The sequence below is a fragment of the Seriola dumerili genome, unplaced genomic scaffold (assembly GCF_002260705.1).
Source record: "Seriola dumerili isolate Sdu_G_001 unplaced genomic scaffold, Sdu_1.0 BDQW01000003.1, whole genome shotgun sequence".
Classification (NCBI taxonomy): Eukaryota; Metazoa; Chordata; class Actinopteri; order Carangiformes; family Carangidae; genus Seriola; species Seriola dumerili.
The window spans coordinates 8,894,015-8,914,464 of NW_019174258.1; the positions used below are offsets into that span (position 1 = coordinate 8,894,015).

At 38.9% G+C, this 20,450-nt stretch overlaps 1 protein-coding gene across 1 annotated transcript; it reads left to right on the forward strand.

Moving 5' to 3' along the window:
- The first annotated feature begins 1,329 nt into the window (after nt 1-1,329).
- irx3 (iroquois homeobox 3) lies at nt 1,330-3,647 on the forward strand. The gene is made up of 2 exons (XM_022742485.1): nt 1,330-1,782; nt 2,383-3,647. Exons 1-2 carry the CDS (start codon nt 1,564-1,566, stop codon nt 3,442-3,444), a joined length of 1,281 nt encoding a protein of 426 aa, XP_022598206.1. The 5' UTR covers nt 1,330-1,563; the 3' UTR covers nt 3,445-3,647.
- Nucleotides 3,648-20,450: the final 16,803 nt, after the last annotated feature.

Sequence of the window (20,450 nt, forward strand, 5' to 3'; positions counted from 1 at the left end):
TGTTTTAATCCGCATTATTTACAAGAAACATCAGGTTGCATCAAAATTATCAAATGGATTCCTGAAGGTGCAGTCTGTCCGGATGATCGTTTTGTTTTCAGTGGATTAAGAGCCTTTATTTAACATCATGAAATTATTTGTAGACGTAAGCTTTTCCTCAAGCAATCTGTTTATTCACGCATTATTATTATTATTATTATTGTTGTTGTTATTATTATTATTATTATTGATTTATTATTTATATTTATTTGTTTTGTTTTTTTTTATTCTTGCTCCATGGAGTCAGAGTGTTTTTTTCCCAGAATAAACATCTCCTCAACCCAATCCACTAAAATGTTTATTACTTATCATTGTTGGTGCTTTACACTCACTCTTCATTAACAGTGTAATGCGCCTATCAGCAACTTTCTCTTTGATGTCAAGTGGCTACATGCGACCCCGTTTGATGTCTCAAATTAAGGAATGAATTGACTCGGATTCGCCGGCCACCAGGAGCCCATAACACCTCAGAGCCGGTGTAAGAAAACACAGCTTGCATCCAGTGATGTGGCGATAAATAAAATAAAAATAAAGGTGCGTATAATCTGTGATCCGGGGTCATTACAAAAGGCATGACCGCCGTCACTACTTAGAAACACATGCACTAATTATTTTGTGGCTTTTGATTTGGGTGATAAGATTTATTTGAATAAAGATGTGTGTCAGTTGAAAAAGGTGTGTGTAAACTCTTTCTCACTAAAAGAAAAATTGAGGAAAATGACTTGAAGTGGTCTTATGCTTAACCTTTACTTCCCGATTTACTTAAAAAAAACAAAAACAAAAAACAAAACAAATGTCCTCTTGTAGACGAGTCTCCGTATTTAGTTCGGCAAAGAAAACTTTCCTCTGCATTTGAGTATTAAAAGAAGACTGCAGACAAAAAAAAAAGTTAATCAGTCACTGACACCGAAAATGCTTACTGTTGTGCAACTGGCCAAAATTTGTGAATTAACACAAAGAAAAAAATGTGGAAGGACAGACGCGAGCAAATAACAAATGAAATAGATTGGCGAGCCATAAAATGAGATTTGAAACCCCATTCAAATAAGAGCTCGCGACGTCAGCGCACTTATCCGAGAGAGAGAGCGAGTGAGCAAGAGGGAGAGAGAGAGAGAGAGGGAGGGAGGGAAGGAGGTAGGTAGAGAGAGAGCGAGAGAGAGAGAGAGAGAGAGAGGCTGCTGTGTGGTGTGTATGAGAGGGGTGAGATTTGAGAAATAGGAGGGGCTTCTAAACGACTAGAAATGTCAATCTGAGCAAGGGAGTCCCAATAATCTAAAGCAATCTGTAAGGACCTGACCTTAGTCCATCCAGATCAATAGGGAAGTGAGGGTGGAAAGAAGAAGAAGAGGAAGAAATAAGGGGCGCAACCGGATCGTTTACACTGGCTGTTCCAGAGGAAATATAGACTTCCCTTGCTTGCACCTTTTGTTGCTCACATGCTCACACTGTAAAAGTGGATATCGAGGCAATTCCCTTGCTTTGTGAGATTGCAGCAGACTTTTTTCCCCCCCTTTTCCTACCAACATGTCTTTCCCTCAGCTGGGATATCAGTACATCCGACCGATATACCCGCCGGAGCGCCAGGGGATCGCCAGCAATGCCCGGGCCGGGACAGAGCTCAGTCCGTCCGGCGCACTCTCCAACGTCCTCTCCACTATGTATGGATCTCCTTTCGCCGCGGCAGCGCAGGGCTATGGAGCGTTTCTCCCCTACTCTAACGATATATCCATTTTCAACCAATTGGTGAGTCACTTTGCTCATTCTCAGGTCATCCACAACTTTTATGTTACATTTGAAAAAGCAAAGAAATAAGAGAAATGTTTATTGGCACTTTTTTCTTTTTTACGTGTAAACTTTTGGAGCGCCGTGCTGAACTTTGTCGTTGGATCTTTTGTGAAATTGAGTTAAAAGTGGTTAAAAAGTAACGCATTAACACAGCGTTAGCACATAATTTCCTGAAACTGATGACAAAAGAGTTAATGAAATGATGTAATGTGCTGTGGGAGGTTCACAGGTATAGTTGAGGTATAACTGTGTAAAAGTAAAGTCTTGTTCTTGCAAGTGTTTGATTTAAAAAAAGTTAAAAACGTTTTTTTTTTCCTTCACTTGTGAAGCTTGTGGGACACAAATAACATTTTATGTTGTGACAAAAAAAGACGTTAATCGTTTTGTTTGTTTACACTTCGATAATAACCCCATTGTTGTTTTATTACCGTAAATCCACATGCCACATTGTGGGGCATGGTTATATTTATCATGAAGAAGAATAAAGTAGGTTATCCCATGATATTAATATTTTAAGTCTAATAATCCCTCTGACTCTCTGATTCTTTGTCTTTGCAGGGTGCTCAGTATGAACTGAAAGACAGTCCCGGTGTCCAGCACCCAGGGTTTGCCCACCATCACCCTGCTTTTTACCCATATGGCCAGTATCAGTTCGGTGACCCGTCCAGACCCAAAAACGCCACCAGGGAGAGCACCAGCACCCTGAAGGCCTGGCTCAGTGAGCACCGCAAGAACCCCTACCCAACCAAGGGCGAGAAGATCATGCTGGCCATCATCACCAAAATGACCCTCACCCAGGTGTCCACCTGGTTCGCCAACGCCAGGAGGAGGCTAAAGAAGGAGAACAAGATGACCTGGGCCCCCCGGAACCGCACCGACGAAGAGGGAAATGTTTACAGCAGCGATCACGAGGGGGAGGAGGGGGACAAGAGGGAGGACGAGGAGGAGATCGACTTGGAGAACATCGACACGGAAAATATTGAGAACAAGGACGACTTGGACGACCAGGACGACCTGCATTCAGATATTAAACTAGACGGGAGGAGTGACTCAGAGATTTCTGACGGCTATGAGGATTTACAAGGGCCCGACCAGAGGTTTCTAAAGGCTGTGGGGAAAGATGGCAAAGACGTGGAGAGAGGAGGAGAGCACTTCCACAGCCACCACCACCACCATCACCACTCTTCATTGGACATCAAAGCGTCCCAACCAAACGGGGAACAGCTCAAACTGAACCCGGTCTCCGTTAGCTCGCCGCCCTCAGAAAACAACCCTGCGCCAGCCCAAAAGCCAAAGATCTGGTCTTTGGCAGAGACAGCCACGGCCCCTGACAATCCGCGCAAATCGCCACAAATGAACGGCAGCAACTCCGCAGGGCCGGCCGCCCAGACCATAATAGCCCCTCACAGACTCATCTCTTCTTGTCCCGTTGGGAAAATCCAGAACTGGACGAACCGAACCTTCTCGGCGCATCAGCTGGCTTTACTGAACTCAAATCATTATCTGGGACTGGCAAACCAGGCCACTGCCACCGGCCTGGCCCTCTACAGCAGCAGGCAAACGGAGGACAAGAGTCATAGTTCAGAGACTCCAGTCACAGGTACATGTCCCCGACACTGAGACGCGCATGTATAAATAGGCCTAACTACAAAACAAAGACACTAGTCCATTGCTCGTCATTCATTTCTATTATTTTAGACCTCCTTTTTGCCTTCATGGATTTTTTTTCTGTCTCTAGGCCACACAGATGAACAGTGTTACAATGTTATAGCTTACAGAGTACAGTGTATGTGTGTGTGTGTGTGCGTGTGTGTGTGTGTGTGTGTGTGTGTGTGTGTGTGTGTGTGTGTGTGTGTGTGTGTGTATGTGTGTGTATGTGTGTGTGTGTGAATCTGCTTTGAAAAATGTCCGAGAGGAGGATGGAAACCTCATCAGAAAGCATTTAAGAAAACGTGGAATTGGGTGAAAACTGTTCTTAATTTCTGTGCCCCTTCCCTTCTTTTTTTATTTGGTTATTGTTACATCCATGTGATATTAAGGCCCATGTGCTTGTATTTAATGGTTTACATAAAGCCCCTCAACACATTAAACTCAACTAGTCTTCAACACTAAATTTACTGAAACCCAGGATGGGCTCTGATCACTTAACATTTTAATTTTCATTGCCACAGTTTCAGAGAGATCTTAGTGCCTTGGATGCAGAAGAGAAGTTGTTAAAAACAGCTTTCCACCCAGTTCAAAGATAGTGAGGCTGTCAATTAATGACATTGGGAATTTTCTTTTAGATGCCATATCACATTTTCCTTTTTAAAACGCCATATTTACCCGTATTAGCTTTTATTCTACGTTTTGTTTTTTTTATCCCTGTGTGTGCGCTTGTGTTATTTCGTCAAGGCCTATGTTGTTACACTTACTTGTTTGGTCATGCAAATGAGCTCAATGCAAATTCACTACAGGCTGGTTTTTGAAAGGCAATTGTCACTTTTATATCTCTTTGTGTTTTAGCTCTTCATGAGGCTATTATTAGTGTTTTTTTAGATCACTATTTTTTTTTTTTTTTACCCCTGTATATTCCAGGCCTCAGAACCAACTAGAAGCAGCGATGGTTCTTTCGGCTCTCTCTCTCTCCATAAACCCTCACCCATCCTCTGTTTTTTTAATTTTAATTTGAATATGGAATGTAAAATAAGAATAATACATCTCTGTATACTTACGTTGTAAGCATGTCCTGTGTAAAACTGCTAATGTAATAATGTATGAACCTGTAGTCTGTGAGTTTTTTTTTTCTTTTTGTAAGTTCTGTGAGGATTTGATGTTCAAATGTTTTGTATATAAAGTTAAGAATATGTATATACTTGTGAACCAAATTGTACAAGAAAGTCTATATTTTGGCTAATAAATGAACTGCTGCAACTTTAAGAAATTGTTGCTTTTTGGCCGGGCCATTTTGACAGCTGCTTTTGATGGTGGCTGTTACTGTGCATTGCAGTTTGAATTGCACTGCTTTGGTTTTTTGTGTGTGTGATAGTGGACAGCCTGAGGCACAGACTTCATCCTCCGTGGCAGTGATAAGTAAATATTCGAAAGGGATTTATCACACTTTTATAGTGGAGGGACTTAGGGCTAATTAGCCAGTGTTGCGGCATATACATTTGGATATTCATGTTGTGGGATTATCCTTATAGAGGCGCAGCGGTCGCATTAAAATGAATAATTCCTTCATTCATTTTGGTCTGAAACTGTTTGGTCTACAACGAAAACTTTCGGTAAAGAATAACTGTTAGAGTGTCGTTGGTAGCCTGTTTGGTCAGAGTGGTTCAGCTGATCCTAAAGATGGATTCTGGCTTTGCAAAGCGTCTCCCACATCTCATCATGCTCAATTTGTAAAGCTTGTGCTCCTCACATATATCATACATTTCCCCCAACTACGGCGGCTCTTTGGTATAATTGTAATATATCGTCGCCGTATAACTAATAATAACATCATTTATTTTGTTTGCCTGTGATGTGATCATTTGCATGTGTGAGCCCTTATCACAGGAAGTTTATGTAAACTTAGTGTTGGAGCTCCCTCTACAGTCTCTTGCAGTCGGCCATGTTCTGCTGCACAGACACACACACATTCAGCTCATGCAGTCTCAGTTTTTTTTTTTTTTTTTTTTTCTGTCCCATTTCTAATTTATCCATCAGTTGTGATGTGAAATTCGATAGTAACATTTTGCTCTTATAAATCTGTCACAATATCATACCTTTTTCACCTGTTTTCAAGCCTCGATGTGGTGATTTCATGATGTACACACGCAGTACATCTTTCATTATGAGGCAGATGAATTATTTGCAATGCTTCAAAAAAAAAAACAAGCCTAGATTTTGTTTCTAAAAAAGACATACAATCTTCATTTTGACCCAAAAGTTTAAAAATATTTATTAAAAAACAAAGAGGCGTTTTGAGTTGAGGTCACAAGCAACAAACCATTTGGTATAAACATTATACATTCACCAAAAAGCGCAATAAAACAAAACTGGTAACGTAGACTAAATACATACAATTTGGCCTTTTTTAACACTCGCAGTTACTGAAGGATTTAGAAAAATCGTTTATGCTGCCATGCGTAACGTGAAGAATACAGGACTTTTCAACTATCCTTGAAAGCGCGTTGACTCGTTTCCCTTTTTTTTTTTTTTTTTTTTAAATCAGACACAATGAAAAATAAAAGAATAAAAAAAGAGAGAAAAAAAATCAGTAGTGGAAAAACGCTGTCAATATTCCTATTATTCAAATTTCGCCAAGATGATAAAACATCTCCAGCCTTAAAAGACATGAAAGTCTTACTCATGCAAATTCTTATTTTTCATCCGTCTTCTTTAAAAGCAGTCAAAATATATTTCAATGTTTAAAACATTCTCAAATGTATTTTGGCAGACAAACTTTGATTTTTTTTTTTAACTTACTCTACTCTAAACGAAAAGCATTCCTTTTTTTGTTGATATTGTAATGTTTTCATCATTATTTATTAAAATCATATTTCATTTCTTTTCATAGTTTAATTTTTAAAGGACTTGGATTTATGATTGTGTTTATATTTAACGCCGCGCACACACAGTCTGTCACACATTCCTCGACTAGACTCAGATGGTCAACGAGGACAATAGCTTTTAATGTCTGCGATCCAGGGCAGCAGAGGCAGATGAAAAGCGCTGATTCGCTCGAGCCGTATCCTCTCTAGGTTTAGGATATGCTTTAAACAAACCCCAGCTCAGCCGAGGGAGAGACTGCGGAGCCTTTTGCAGCTCCTCTCACCATGTTGCCTTCCTGTCTAATCAATTATCTTCCTTGAGAGCCCCATCTAACCGCGCGATGCATATTCATAAGTGGCATCAGCCAGCTGATTGATGTAATAGCTTTTTTTCCCCCCTTTTTGTAGATTCATGCCCACTTCCTTGAAGGAAGTAGCTTTGAATGACCAGCATTACACTAACACTTTTATAATTACACAATAGGCTACACAGGAAAATGAGGTGCTCGTATTGGATGGTACAACGAATTAAAATGTTAGAGTTTAAAAAATGCCTATTAATAAATGTAATTGTAAATCAAATAGCCACCTATAAAAACAAATTCCAGTCATTAAACGCACCACTTTGATACTACTGACCATGACTTTTATTATGAAATTCATGTTATAAAGATTTATGTCAGCCTAAAATGAATAAAAGAATATAAATAAAAGATGGACTGTAAGAGCAGCTAGCTGCATGTGAGTATCCTGGAACTTATCATAAATAAGGATGCTTATTTCCTCACTCTTCACAGGATGTTTGCTCCTGAGGGGCCCACAACAAACCCCCGCTTGATCATGAGGATTCAATTGAAATGCTACTGAAGGGCCAGTGATCGTGTCTAGAGCTCAGGGCCTCTCCTCTGATCGGTCCATGAAATTAGGGATTAAAATGCCTCGGCAGAAACAAAGTAATCATGCCTGCTTATGTCGCCATACGTGTCCAACCTGCTCCCTGTTACAAAGAGCAAATGGAATGCATTAGCTAACATTTTGCTCTGAGCTACACAGGGACCATTTCCAGTGGGGCATGGTGTGTCACTCCTTTCCTCGCACGTTAAGTGGATGTTCTCCTGGCTAATGAGCAATAATCAACACTGACTCCTCTTCTTATTTCTGAGGTCCATGCTGTGTTAAATGCTCAGAGTCTGTGGGGCACACTGTAGCGCTGTGCTACTCAACTGCCTGAAAAAGCACAGGGCAATCTACTCCACGCAGGGTTGTAAGAAAAGTAAAGATAGAATTAAAAACGTTAGGCGCATACTCGCTTCAGGCTAGAAAACAACTACAAAATAATCAAAATGTGACATCATGGATTTTTCAGATTCAGATGTACCACATTATAAAGCAATAGAATCTCAATTATACTCACTGTCTTGTAATTATTTACTAATTAATGGATAGTCCTGCAGTATTAAGAGTGTGGGAAACACAGATGCATTTGACACTGCAAATAATTTGTACTTCATTTTCCATCTAATCACATGTTGTCCCATTTTGCCCTCAATACTCTGAGACCAGGCTATATACAGCTACGTGGGTGAAAAAGCAATGCACTGTTTAAGAGCCATTTAGAAGTGGAAAAATCTGAGAAAGATGGAATCATTAAAAGGAAATTTAATCTGTCTTTCGAAGTGTTCATTGATCTGGGAGAGGGTGGACGGCAGTGCCAGGCGGCTGAAAGGGTCTGGCCAATGGAGCCATCAGAGGACCATGTGTGAATGGGGAGAAACCATGGAGTAAATAAACACTAGAGTGGCCCAATGGAGGGGGCCAGAGGTGCCCTGTGAAAGAGGAGGCCGCTGCAAATAAAGAGGGTCAGTCTTGTTTTTTCACCTCATCCACCTCTTCTGTCATTGTTGCCCCACCACCAGTGCCACCTCCTCCTCCTCCTCCTCCTCCTCCTCCTCCTCCTATCCCCAGCCTGGACCATTCTGCCACACCCCCTCCTGCCACTGAGACAGACAAATGTCATCTCCTTTGTGGACCTAGTCAGGCTTAGAAGCGGCCCACTGTCTTTGTGCGGTGGACTAATCCTTTTATGAGCCACTGTTGACCACCACCCCCCCAAACCCCACCCCCCCGTCCCAACCCATTGCTCGCCCAGGCCAAGAGAAGGGTTGCCCTTTCTTGCAAGCACTAGGCCTGTGTGTTAGCTGACCGCAGGAGGAGCTGGGATCTGCTCTCGGGAACACATGTCCCACACACCACGTACCTTCATACGCACGCTTACAGGCCGCGGCACTCCACGGCAACTTGTTACAGTGGTCGCACTCCCGACCTGAAAGAAGAGAAGGAGGAAAGCTCAATTTTACCCCTGCCAAAGATATGCGACTTCTGTGTCTCCTGCATGTTTTATGGCACATTCATTATTGAGAGTGTAAGTGAAAGTGCAGCAGCAACATGTTAAAGAATAGCCAGGGAGCAGGGAGAGAGGGGTTGTTGTGTTTCCCTGGGCTGAGCAAAGGACAAAAGGCCCCGAAGGAGTGACATTCTCTGGGGCCGAAGCGGGAGAGAGGGAGGGCACTGATTTCATGCCTTTTGTTGATGGAGGTTAGTGAGGGGGAATTCTGTCAGTGAATCCGAAAGGCAACAAGTGGGGAAGGGGGGCGACAGGCCGACAGGCCAGAGGGAGAGGCGTTGGGGCTTTTGCCGTTCACCCAGCTGAAAGATTGTGCTTTTCTCAGCCCCCTTCAGATCCTGCAGACAGGCCCGAGTTACAGGGCAATTATGGAAATGCAGCTTTGAAGCCAAGCATAGCCTCCTTCCAGTTCTTCCTCAGGACAAAGCAAAGGCAATAAGGGCTTTTTATGCACACTCTTCTATAAAACATGTTTCAGCTCCAATGTGTGTATGTTTCTAACTTTTCTTATCCAACTCACACAATATTCTAGTCAGTGTTGACATTTGCGAATATTCTTGTAAAATGAGTGTAAAAGAAAATTATAGGAACATTGTTTTTTTTTATAGAAATATTATAGGAATGTTTTAACAAGTTTCTGTGGAAAAGCTGCATTCCCTCATCTCTTTACCATGTCAATCTGCCTATAAAGTGTTTACCGAGGAGATGAACAGAGGGGTGGGTTTGTAAAGAGCGCCTGGCCTGGCCTCAGAGCTGCTTCCAACAGCTGCACGATTTTACCAGCCTGATGTCCCCTCTCCTCACCCTCTCCACTCACACGTCACTAACAGAGGCCCAGTAAACCATCAGCCCTGCGCTTTCTCAGCTTTGTACATTAGTCAGCGGTGTAGCACAGAATTTCGCCACCTCGTGTGAACTAATAAGACACATTTTCTCCGGCTTTTGAGAGGATCGCAAGAGAGTGATGTCTCTACATCACCCGACACAGCAGAGGCCTTGTACAACAGTGCCTTTACACTCCGAGCATATCTGACAAATGCCAATACTCCGGCTTTCACTCATCACTGTTAATGAGAGGACATATTTTGGAGGTTTCCAATATTTGTACAGACTTCATACATTATGAAGGCCCTTTTATTCACAGTACCAGGCGGAGAGGACAAGGGTGGGGTAGGGTTGGGGGTGTATTCATGACTCCTCAGGATTGGCTGACTGGTGAAGGGAACTTAATAAATTCTTCCTCCTTGGAACACTGTCAAACAAGTCCTTTCTTACATCTCCCATGAATACATTACCAGCCGGCTTGATTGATTAGAGACCCTCCCGAGAGGGTGAACCGATGAACCGACTCCCCTGGTGTGATTAATAGACTTTATTAAGAGAGTCCTCTCCTTTTTAATAATGGTAATGTAAAGGAAGGCGTGATGGGGGTGGCGGGGTGCGCAGGAAGTCTAACGATGATCACTGGTGCTGTCCCTCTCTTTGATCCACATCCTCTTTAGTCTGAGTTCATTTTCACAACCTCCAACCGGCAATATCCATCACCTCCCTATCAGTGCCACACACCACAGATATGAGGTTTCTTTTATATACTGTTTTGACTTTTGTGCCTGCGTACTGCCAATATGAAACTCTGTAAAAAAACTCTCTCCTGGGTAATATGAGAAGCAGGATTGATTTGGATTCCTACTCACAGTTTACAGCTAAATGAAATTGACTCAGTATCCATGAAACATCTTTAATAGGCCTTATATCAGAAAACTAAGTGATGACTCTAACTCTGCACTTCATGACTGCATTGTAATAGAGCAGTGTGTGTGAGAATATGCGATCTGTTTTTCTATAAGCATGTGTATCGCTACTTGTGGGTATTTTTTATGTTCAAGGGGAATGAAAAAAATGGCAGCTTTCCACATCCAGTTCCTCTTATTATAACACCTCGCACTCCATCTTACACAATCCTTCTAAAGTCTAGGAGTACTATGACCTTTCACTTCCTCTCGCTTTGCTGCTTTGTTGCTTGTTAAGTTTTAAGATTTAGAATTTCAAGTTGTGGATAAGACATTTCAATATAAAAAGCATGTCGAATACACAGAAAATATCCAGTCCATACATGCTCCTGTGTGCACTTGTGTTTGGGTATGGAAGGTATGTGTATCCAAACAGCTCACTAGCTAATCATTGTTCCTGAGAACTAGTGTGGTCTTAGGTAGGGGGGGTAAACCATGTACAGGAAATTGTTTAGCCACCCAGAGCTGAGCCCGCTTATCAGCACAACACAGGAACAACCGAGTCTCTTCTAGCACTGGACACGACTGCTCCAACTTATCATCATGCTGTATGTAGCAACACACACAACCACAAGTGATTTATTCAAACACGGATACCACAGATAGCACTATTCATGTCCCAGCACATTACTGCATGACCCAGACAGGTTCTGTTTGCTTTGCTGCTACAAAACCAGACACACACATACACAACTATATATGACATCACCAGACAAGCCAAGTGTTGCTCACTGCTGCTGTAAACCTGAGAGGGTGGTCGATAGCAGCAGGTGAGAGGGCTTCGCTGTGTAATGATGATGCCTACCAGTGTCTAAGTTGTAAACCCTGCTATTGATTCTCTTCAGTTCAGCCAATAGTCTCCACAGTCCTCCATGCCTGAAAGTCTGCAGTAATGTGTCTGCATAGAATCCAATATCCGCTACTATTAATGAATACTGACAAGCAGCTCAACCTTTGTATTTTTTATTTTGATTTAACGAAGTTAGTCCCACCGAGAGCACAGATCCTGTTTCCAAGGAAGACCCGGCCAAGACCACAATAGCACATTTGGTTATAGTAATTTACAGTAAATTTAATAAAAATAAACACATTTTATATTAAGAATAAAGAAAATAGAAAGTTGGGGGAACATGATAGAGAAACAGAGAAATAGAACAAGGACTAAGAAAGGCACAGTGCTAAAATAGTAAATGTATGTTTATAGAAAGTGTTTACCATGGGTTTTACCAGGGGGTATAAATAATGGATTTGCCACTCTATCACGCAGGATGAGACTGGGTGACATGCATCCTCGTACTCCACAGGGAGTTGAGAAGTATGTATGGTAAAACCAGAGGAAAGAGGAGTGAGAGAAAGTACTCTATTCTTCTCAACTTTTCTTTGTGCTTAGATAAACTTGTTGTCAGGCACATTGTCAGCCACTCCAGCGTGACACCTCACAGCCAGATAATGGCATTGCCATGCAAATGAGAGATGGTGAGAGGTATACCACCAGCGTGTGTGTGTGTGTGTGTGTGTGTGTGTGTGTGTGTGTGTGTGTGTGTGTGTGTGTGTGTGTTTGTGTGTGTATGTGTGTGTGTGTGTGCATTCATGCATACATCTGTGTTTATGAGAGAATGAAAGGTTGGGCGACAGAGGGATTCAGCGGTGGCATGAGGACAGATTGGTGCCTTGTCTATTATAAGGAAACTAAATGCATGCTGAAGGAAGATTGTTGAGCCAAATTCTGTTCTCAGTCTATTCTTTCTCATCTGTTCCTGGGAAGTCGCCCTCATCTAGTCATGACAAGTTGCCTTAAGACATTACAGAGAACAATTAAAGATGACAGTTTGCCACAAACATGCCAAGTAGAATAAATGTCCAACAATACGCCCTCATGTGACCGCACGAGTCAAACAAGACAAGTCACACCTTTACAAAACAGTGGGCCAGAACATACAATGTAAACATATGGGCAATTTAAAATACACCACTAATTACAGCAAGTCCTCTTTTTTTACTGGGGAGGAAAGTCACTGACATGTGTTCAGGGAGGAATAGGGAGTTTATAATTACCAATTACAAGATCTCCTCTAGTAGTCATCCAGAAGACTTAATCTAGACAATATAATGTAAAACTGTCAACCCCTCTTTTGTCAGTATCAGGACAGGAAGTAGGAAGTGGATTCTTGTGAAACACAGGACAGAAAAGTGTCTGAACAAGCCAAGCATTCAGTATGAATGCTCCCTGCCGTCTCCAGCTGTGTAGGCTCTCGAGGTTTTGTCCCGTAGACTGGGCACAATAAAGTGGTGATAACACAAACAGAGAGGGGTGGGCACCGTGTCACTGTCTCTCCTCGCAGAAGGGCCAGTCCAACCCACCTCCTTCTGTTGTCATGCTAAGACAGCAGCGCTCACTGGAACTGTACCCCTATTCACACATCCACCTCAAACCTACGCACACCCAGGGACAAACATGGCAGCCGTATCCAGTTTCCTCCCACTTATGTCCATGCTTCCTCTCTGAGACAAAACCCATGCAATTCTTGAAGAAATTAACTTTTCTCCTTCAGATCTGTGAATATGCTCAGTTAGCTGATGACTTAAGGGCAAGGAGTATGGACCTGGAGCTCCCATGGGCCTCATCACAGAGAAGCACAGGCTTCATCTGTAAGAGACCATGAGAACAGGCATATCTAATGTCATTTTACAGGTAGATAGAGCGGGAGATTGGGGAGTAATTGGAAGTAATAACAGATAGCTCTCTTTCAATCCCACAGGACTTCTCTCCTCCTACACCCCCAAATTCCCAGAAGACTCCTCAGCATATTTGCTGTCGCGTGAAAGAAATATACAGCAGATGAACTGTGACCTTTGTTCTCCTTTCCTGAAGGTCACCAGTCCATTTTACATACACAGATGAGGTCCTCAATTCCGGAAATGATAAGACAAACAGCAGAGAAGAGGTAAGGTCAGCAAGTTAAACCAACAGCTAGAATGACAGTTAATTGGCCGGAGGGTAGTGTAACTGTCATCCATTTCCCCTGGGCTGACTTGGGAAGACTCCCCCCGGCTGCCTCCACTCACTCTCCAGAGACCTCCACTCCACACAAGAAAGCTCACTTATCAGCTGTCTCCCACAGGTTCAACCAGTGGACATTGGCACAGGGGAAAACAAAATGATTATATTGCCTCCGATTTGATTATTACTTCATCATTATTGTTTATATTGTGGTAATACACAATAAAGACTGTGACAAGTGAGGAGATGAAATGTCAGAGTGAATTACAGGCATATGCAGAAGCTGGCTGCAAATCAGCTGGCAGAGCGAAAAGGTCTTTTTTGCTAATTGCTCATATCCTACCAGCAGTGAGAGGCGTTCAGTCGCTGTGCAATAGGCTGGCTGACTGAGAGCAGACAGATAAGAGTTTGTGTATGGATGATTCGACCCATGCTCTAATGACTTGTTTAGTCCTGTGTGTCAGAAGCAGTGACACATAGAGGATGGCATGGAAGCTCTTGGGCCTTCTGTGCATCTGCGTGTTGTGTATGTGTGCAAAGACATGGGCAGAAAAGGGAAAAGAAGTCCCTGCATAGCACTTAGAATAAATGTGTGTGTGTGTGTGTGTGTGTGTGTGTGTGTGTGTGTGTGTGTGTGTGTGTGTGTTTGTGTGTGTGTATTTGTGTGTGTGTATTTGTGTGGATATGGGTGGGTGTGTGCAGGAGGAGACCACATGCATGTACAAGGAGGAGTGATGGTTTTAGCAGAATCTGTCTTTCTGATTTCACAGGGCCAGGGTTTGGGGTGTGAAAGGCGAGGGAGAGTGTGTGCGTGTGGGAGATAATAGGCCTTTCTCCACGCCACTCAGTGTTCTGCTGGCACACAGCTGGCACACAGCTGGCCATTCAACTAAATTGTCCCGGCCCCTTTTTCCCCTTCTGCACCATGCTTCTCTTGCACCACCCAACCCCCCTACAGAATGCCAGACATGCAGGGTAAGGGAATACCAGGGAAGAGAGTTAAGACAGAAAAAAAACAAAAAAACATTAGTGTTAATGGGGAGGAGGAAGGAGGAAGTTATGATGGGGCCCACTGCTCCCTGGATCCATCTGGGGCTTGGCAGGAGGGGATCCGTCAGTGACAGACAGGTGTTCCTCAGCAGCCACACTAATCCCCATCCAGCCCCACTGCTCTAAGGCCCACAGGGACCATTTCCATGCTCCCCCTGATATAGCAGCTACTCTTTCTGTATCCTCTCAGAGTCACTCACTTTAACGGTCAGGTATAATGCAAGTAAAAAAACTGTACCAATAGATTCAATGCGACTATTGGTATAGCTTCGTATCTTATAATAAGGGTATATTGTCGGATATTAATTAAAACTATTTTCTGGGGATCTGGAGGTACTAGGTGTCTAGTTTACCATGGGATACTATTTTTAGTTAAATTAAAAAGTATGAACAAAGTAAGGAAACAAAAATCCAGACTATAGTATAGTAAGTCATAAAATGTCATAAAAATGTCATAGTATATTAAGGCATGAAAACGTCAAAAAGGTCAGAGGATAGTAAGGCATAAACTGTCATTAGAATGTCATACTGTAGTAAGGCATAAAAAAGTCAAACAACGTCATAGTTAAGGCATAGAATGTCATAAAACGTCATTGTATAATAAGGCACAAAAGGTCATAAAACATCATAGTATTGTAAGGCATAAAAAGTTATAAAAACGACATAGTATAGTAAATCATAAAAATGTCATAAAAACAACATAGTATAGTAAGGCATAAAAATCTCATAAAAAAGACATTGTATAATAAATCATAAAAATGTCATAAAAACAACATAGTATAGTAAGGCATAAAAATCTCATAAAAAAGACATTGTATAATAAATCATAAAAATGTCATAAAAACAACATAGTATAGTAAGGCATAAATTGTCATAAAAATGACATAGTATAGTAAATCATAAAAATGTCATAAAAACAACATAGTATAGTAAGGCATAAAAATGTCATAAAAATGACATATTATAGTAAATCATAAAAATGTCATAAAAACAACATAAAATAGTAAGGCATTGAAATGTCATAAAAATTACAGTATAATAAGGCATAAAAATGACATAGTATAGTAATGCATAAAAATGTCATAAAAATGACATAGTATAATAAGGTATAAAAAGGCCATAGTATAGTAAGGCATAAAAATGTCATAAAAATGACATAGTATAGTAAATCATAAAAATGTCATAAAAACACCATAGTATAGTAAGGCATAAAAATCTCATAAGAATGACATAGTATAACAAGGCATAAAAATGTCATAGTATAGTAAGGCATTTAAATTCATAAAAATGACATAGTATAGTAAATCATAAAAAGTCACAAAAACGACATAGTATAGTAATGCATAAAAATGTTGTAAAATGACAGAGTATAGTAAATCACAAAAATGTCATAAAAACAACATAGTATAGTAAGGCATAATAGGACATAAAAAGGCCATAGTATAGTAAGGCATTAAAAGTCATAAAAATTAAATGGTATAATAAGGCTTTAACATGTCATAGTATAGTACCACATTAGAGTTACAATTCAATCTAAAGTGCACATATTTGGACTATGAGAATGTTAAAACCAGGAACACCTAACCTCATCACTGTGAGACAACAGCACTAACCATTGCACCAGCAAGCCATCCCAAGAAGTGACCATAGTATAGTGAGGTATACGAAAGTCATAGTATAATAAGGCATAAAAAGTCATAAAAACACTATAGTATAGTAAGGCATAAAAATCTCATAAAAATGACATAGTATAGTAAGACGTAAAAATGTCATAAAAGCAACATAGTATAGTAAGGCATAAAAATGACATAAAAATTACAGTATAATAAGGCATAAAATGACATAGTATAGTAAATCATAAAAAATCATAAAAACAACATAGTATAGTAAGGCATAAAAATCTCATAAAAATGACATAGTATAGTAAATCATAAAAATGTCATAAAAACGACATAGTATATTAAGGTATAAAAATGTCATAAAAACGACATAGTATAGTAATGCATAAAAATGTCATAAAAGCAACATAGTATAGTAAGGTATAAAAATGTCATAAAATGACATAGTATAATAAGGCATAAAAAGGCCACAGTATGGTAAGGCATTAAAAGTCATAAAAATTAAATGGTATAATAAGGCTTAAACATGTCATAGTATAGTACCGCATTAGAGTTACAATTCAATCTAAAGTGCACATATTTGGACTATGGGAATGTTAAAACCAGGATTCGAACACCTGACCTCATCACTGTGAGACAACAGCACTAACCATTGCACCAGCAAGCCATCCCAAGAAGGGACCATAGTATAGTAAAGTATAACAAAGTCATAGTATAATAAAGCATAGAAATTCATAAAAGCCTCATAGTATAGTAAAGCATAAAAGTCATAAAACCATCATAGTATAGTAAGGCATAAAAATGTCATAAAAATGACATAGTATAGTAAGACGTAAAAATGTCATCAAAATGACATAGTATAGTAAGGCATAAAAATGTCATAAAATTAAACAGTATAGTAAGGCTTAAAAGTGTCATAAAAATTAAATAGTATAGTAAATCATAAAAAGTCATAAAAACACTATAGTATAGTAAGGCATAAAAATCTCATAAAAATGACATAGTATAGTAATGCATAAAAATGTCATAAAAGCAACATAGTATAGTAAGGCATAAAAATGTCATAAAAATTACAGTATAATAAGGCATAAAAATGACATAAGATAGTAAATCATAAAAATGTCATAAAAATGACATAGTATAATAAGGCATAAAAAGGCCATAGTATGGTAAGGCATTAAAAGTCATAAAAATTAAATGGTGTAATAAGGCTTAAACATGTCACAGTATAGTACCGCATTAGAGTTACAATTCAATCTAAAGTACACATATTTGGACTATGGGAATGTTAAAACCAGGATTCAAACACCTGACCTCATCACTGTGAGACAACAGCACTAACCATTGCACCAGCAAGCCATCCCAAGAAGGGGCCATAGTATAGGGAAGAATAACAAAGTCATAGTATACTAAAGCATAGAAATTCATAGAAGCCTCATAGTATAGTAAAGCATAAAAGTCATAAAAACATCATAGTATAGTAAGGCATAAAAATGTCATAAAAGCAACAGAGTATAGTAAGGCATAAAAATGTCATAAAAGCAACAGAGTATAGTAAGGCATAAAAATGTCATAAAAGCAACAGAGTATAGTAAGGCATAAAAATGTCATAAAAGCAACAGAGTATAGTAAGGCATAAAAATGTCATAAAAGCAACAGAGTATAGTAAGGCATAAAAATGTCATAAAAGCAACAGAGTATAGTAAGGCATAAAAATGTCATAAAAGCAACAGAGTATAGTAAGGCATAAAAATGTCATAAAAGCAACAGAGTATAGTAAGGCATAAAAATGTCATAAAAGCAACAGAGTATAGTAAGGCATAAAAATGTCATAAAAGCAACAGAGTATAGTAAGGCATAAAAATGTCATAAAAGCAACAGAGTATAGTAAGGCATAAAAATGTCATAAAAGCAACAGAGTATAGTAAGGCATAAAAATGTCATAAAAGCAACAGAGTATAGTAAGGCATAAAAATGTCATAAAAGCAACAGAGTATAGTAAGGCATAAAAATGTCATAAAAGCAACAGAGTATAGTAAGGCATAAAAATGTCATAAAAGCAACAGAGTATAGTAAGGCATAAAAATGTCATAAAAGCAACAGAGTATAGTAAGGCATAAAAATGTCATAAAAGCAACAGAGTATAGTAAGGCATAAAAATGTCATAAAAGCAACAGAGTATAGTAAGGCATAAAAATGTCATAAAAGCAACAGAGTATAGTAAGGCATAAAAATGTCATAAAAGCAACAGAGTATAGTAAGGCATAAAAATGTCATAAAAGCAACAGAGTATAGTAAGGCATAAAAATGTCATAAAAGCAACAGAGTATAGTAAGGCATAAAAATGTCATAAAAGCAACAGAGTATAGTAAGGCATAAAAATGTCATAAAAGCAACAGAGTATAGTAAGGCATAAAAATGTCATAAAAGCAACAGAGTATAGTAAGGCATAAAAATGTCATAAAAGCAACAGAGTATAGTAAGGCATAAAAATGTCATAAAAGCAACAGAGTATAGTAAGGCATAAAAATGTCATAAAAGCAACAGAGTATAGTAAGGCATAAAAATGTCATAAAAGCAACAGAGTATAGTAAGGCATAAAAATGTCATAAAAGCAACAGAGTATAGTAAGGCATAAAAATGTCATAAAAGCAACAGAGTATAGTAAGGCATAAAAATGTCATAAAAGCAACAGAGTATAGTAAGGCATAAAAATGTCATAAAAGCAACAGAGTATAGTAAGGCATAAAAATGTCATAAAAGCAACAGAGTATAGTAAGGCATAAAAATGTCATAAAAGCAACAGAGTATAGTAAGGCATAAAAATGTCATAAAAGCAACAGAGTATAGTAAGGCATAAAAATGTCATAAAAGCAACAGAGTATAGTAAGGCATAAAAATGTCATAAAAGCAACAGAGTATAGTAAGGCATAAAAATGTCATAAAAGCAACAGAGTATAGTAAGGCATAAAAATGTCATAAAAGCAACAGAGTATAGTAAGGCATAAAAATGTCATAAAAGCAACAGAGTATAGTAAGGCATAAAAATGTCATAAAAGCAACAGAGTATAGTAAGGCATAAAAATGTCATAAAAGCAACAGAGTATAGTAAGGCATAAAAATGTCATAAAAGCAACAGAGTATAGTAAGGCATAAAAATGTCATAAAAGCAACAGAGTATAGTAAGGCATAAAAATGTCATAAAAGCAACAGAGTATAGTAAGGCATAAAAATGTCATAAAAGCAACAGAGTATAGTAAGGCATAAAAATGTCATAAAAGCAACAGAGTATAGTAAGGCATAAAAATGTCATAAAAGCAACAGAGTATAGTAAGGCATAAAAATGTCATAAAAGCAACAGAGTATAGTAAGGCATAAAAATGTCATAAAAGCAACAGAGTATAGTAAGGCATAAAAATGTCATAAAAGCAACAGAGTATAGTAAGGCATAAAAATGTCATAAAAGCAACAGAGTATAGTAAGGCATAAAAATGTCATAAAAGCAACAGAGTATAGTAAGGCATAAAAATGTCATAAAAGCAACAGAGTATAGTAAGGCATAAAAATGTCATAAAAGCAACAGAGTATAGTAAGGCATAAAAATGTCATAAAAGCAACAGAGTATAGTAAGGCATAAAAATGTCATAAAAGCAACAGAGTATAGTAAGGCATAAAAATGTCATAAAAGCAACAGAGTATAGTAAGGCATAAAAATGTCATAAAAGCAACAGAGTATAGTAAGGCATAAAAATGTCATAAAAGCAACAGAGTATAGTAAGGCATAAAAATGTCATAAAAGCAACAGAGTATAGTAAGGCATAAAAATGTCATAAAAGCAACAGAGTATAGTAAGGCATAAAAATGTCATAAAAGCAACAGAGTATAGTAAGGCATAAAAATGTCATAAAAGCAACAGAGTATAGTAAGGCATAAAAATGTCATAAAAGCAACAGAGTATAGTAAGGCATAAAAATGTCATAAAAGCAACAGAGTATAGTAAGGCATAAAAATGTCATAAAAGCAACAGAGTATAGTAAGGCATAAAAATGTCATAAAAGCAACAGAGTATAGTAAGGCATAAAAATGTCATAAAAGCAACAGAGTATAGTAAGGCATAAAAATGTCATAAAAGCAACAGAGTATAGTAAGGCATAAAAATGTCATAAAAGCAACAGAGTATAGTAAGGCATAAAAATGTCATAAAAGCGACATAGTATAGTAAATCATAAAAAGTCATAAAAACAC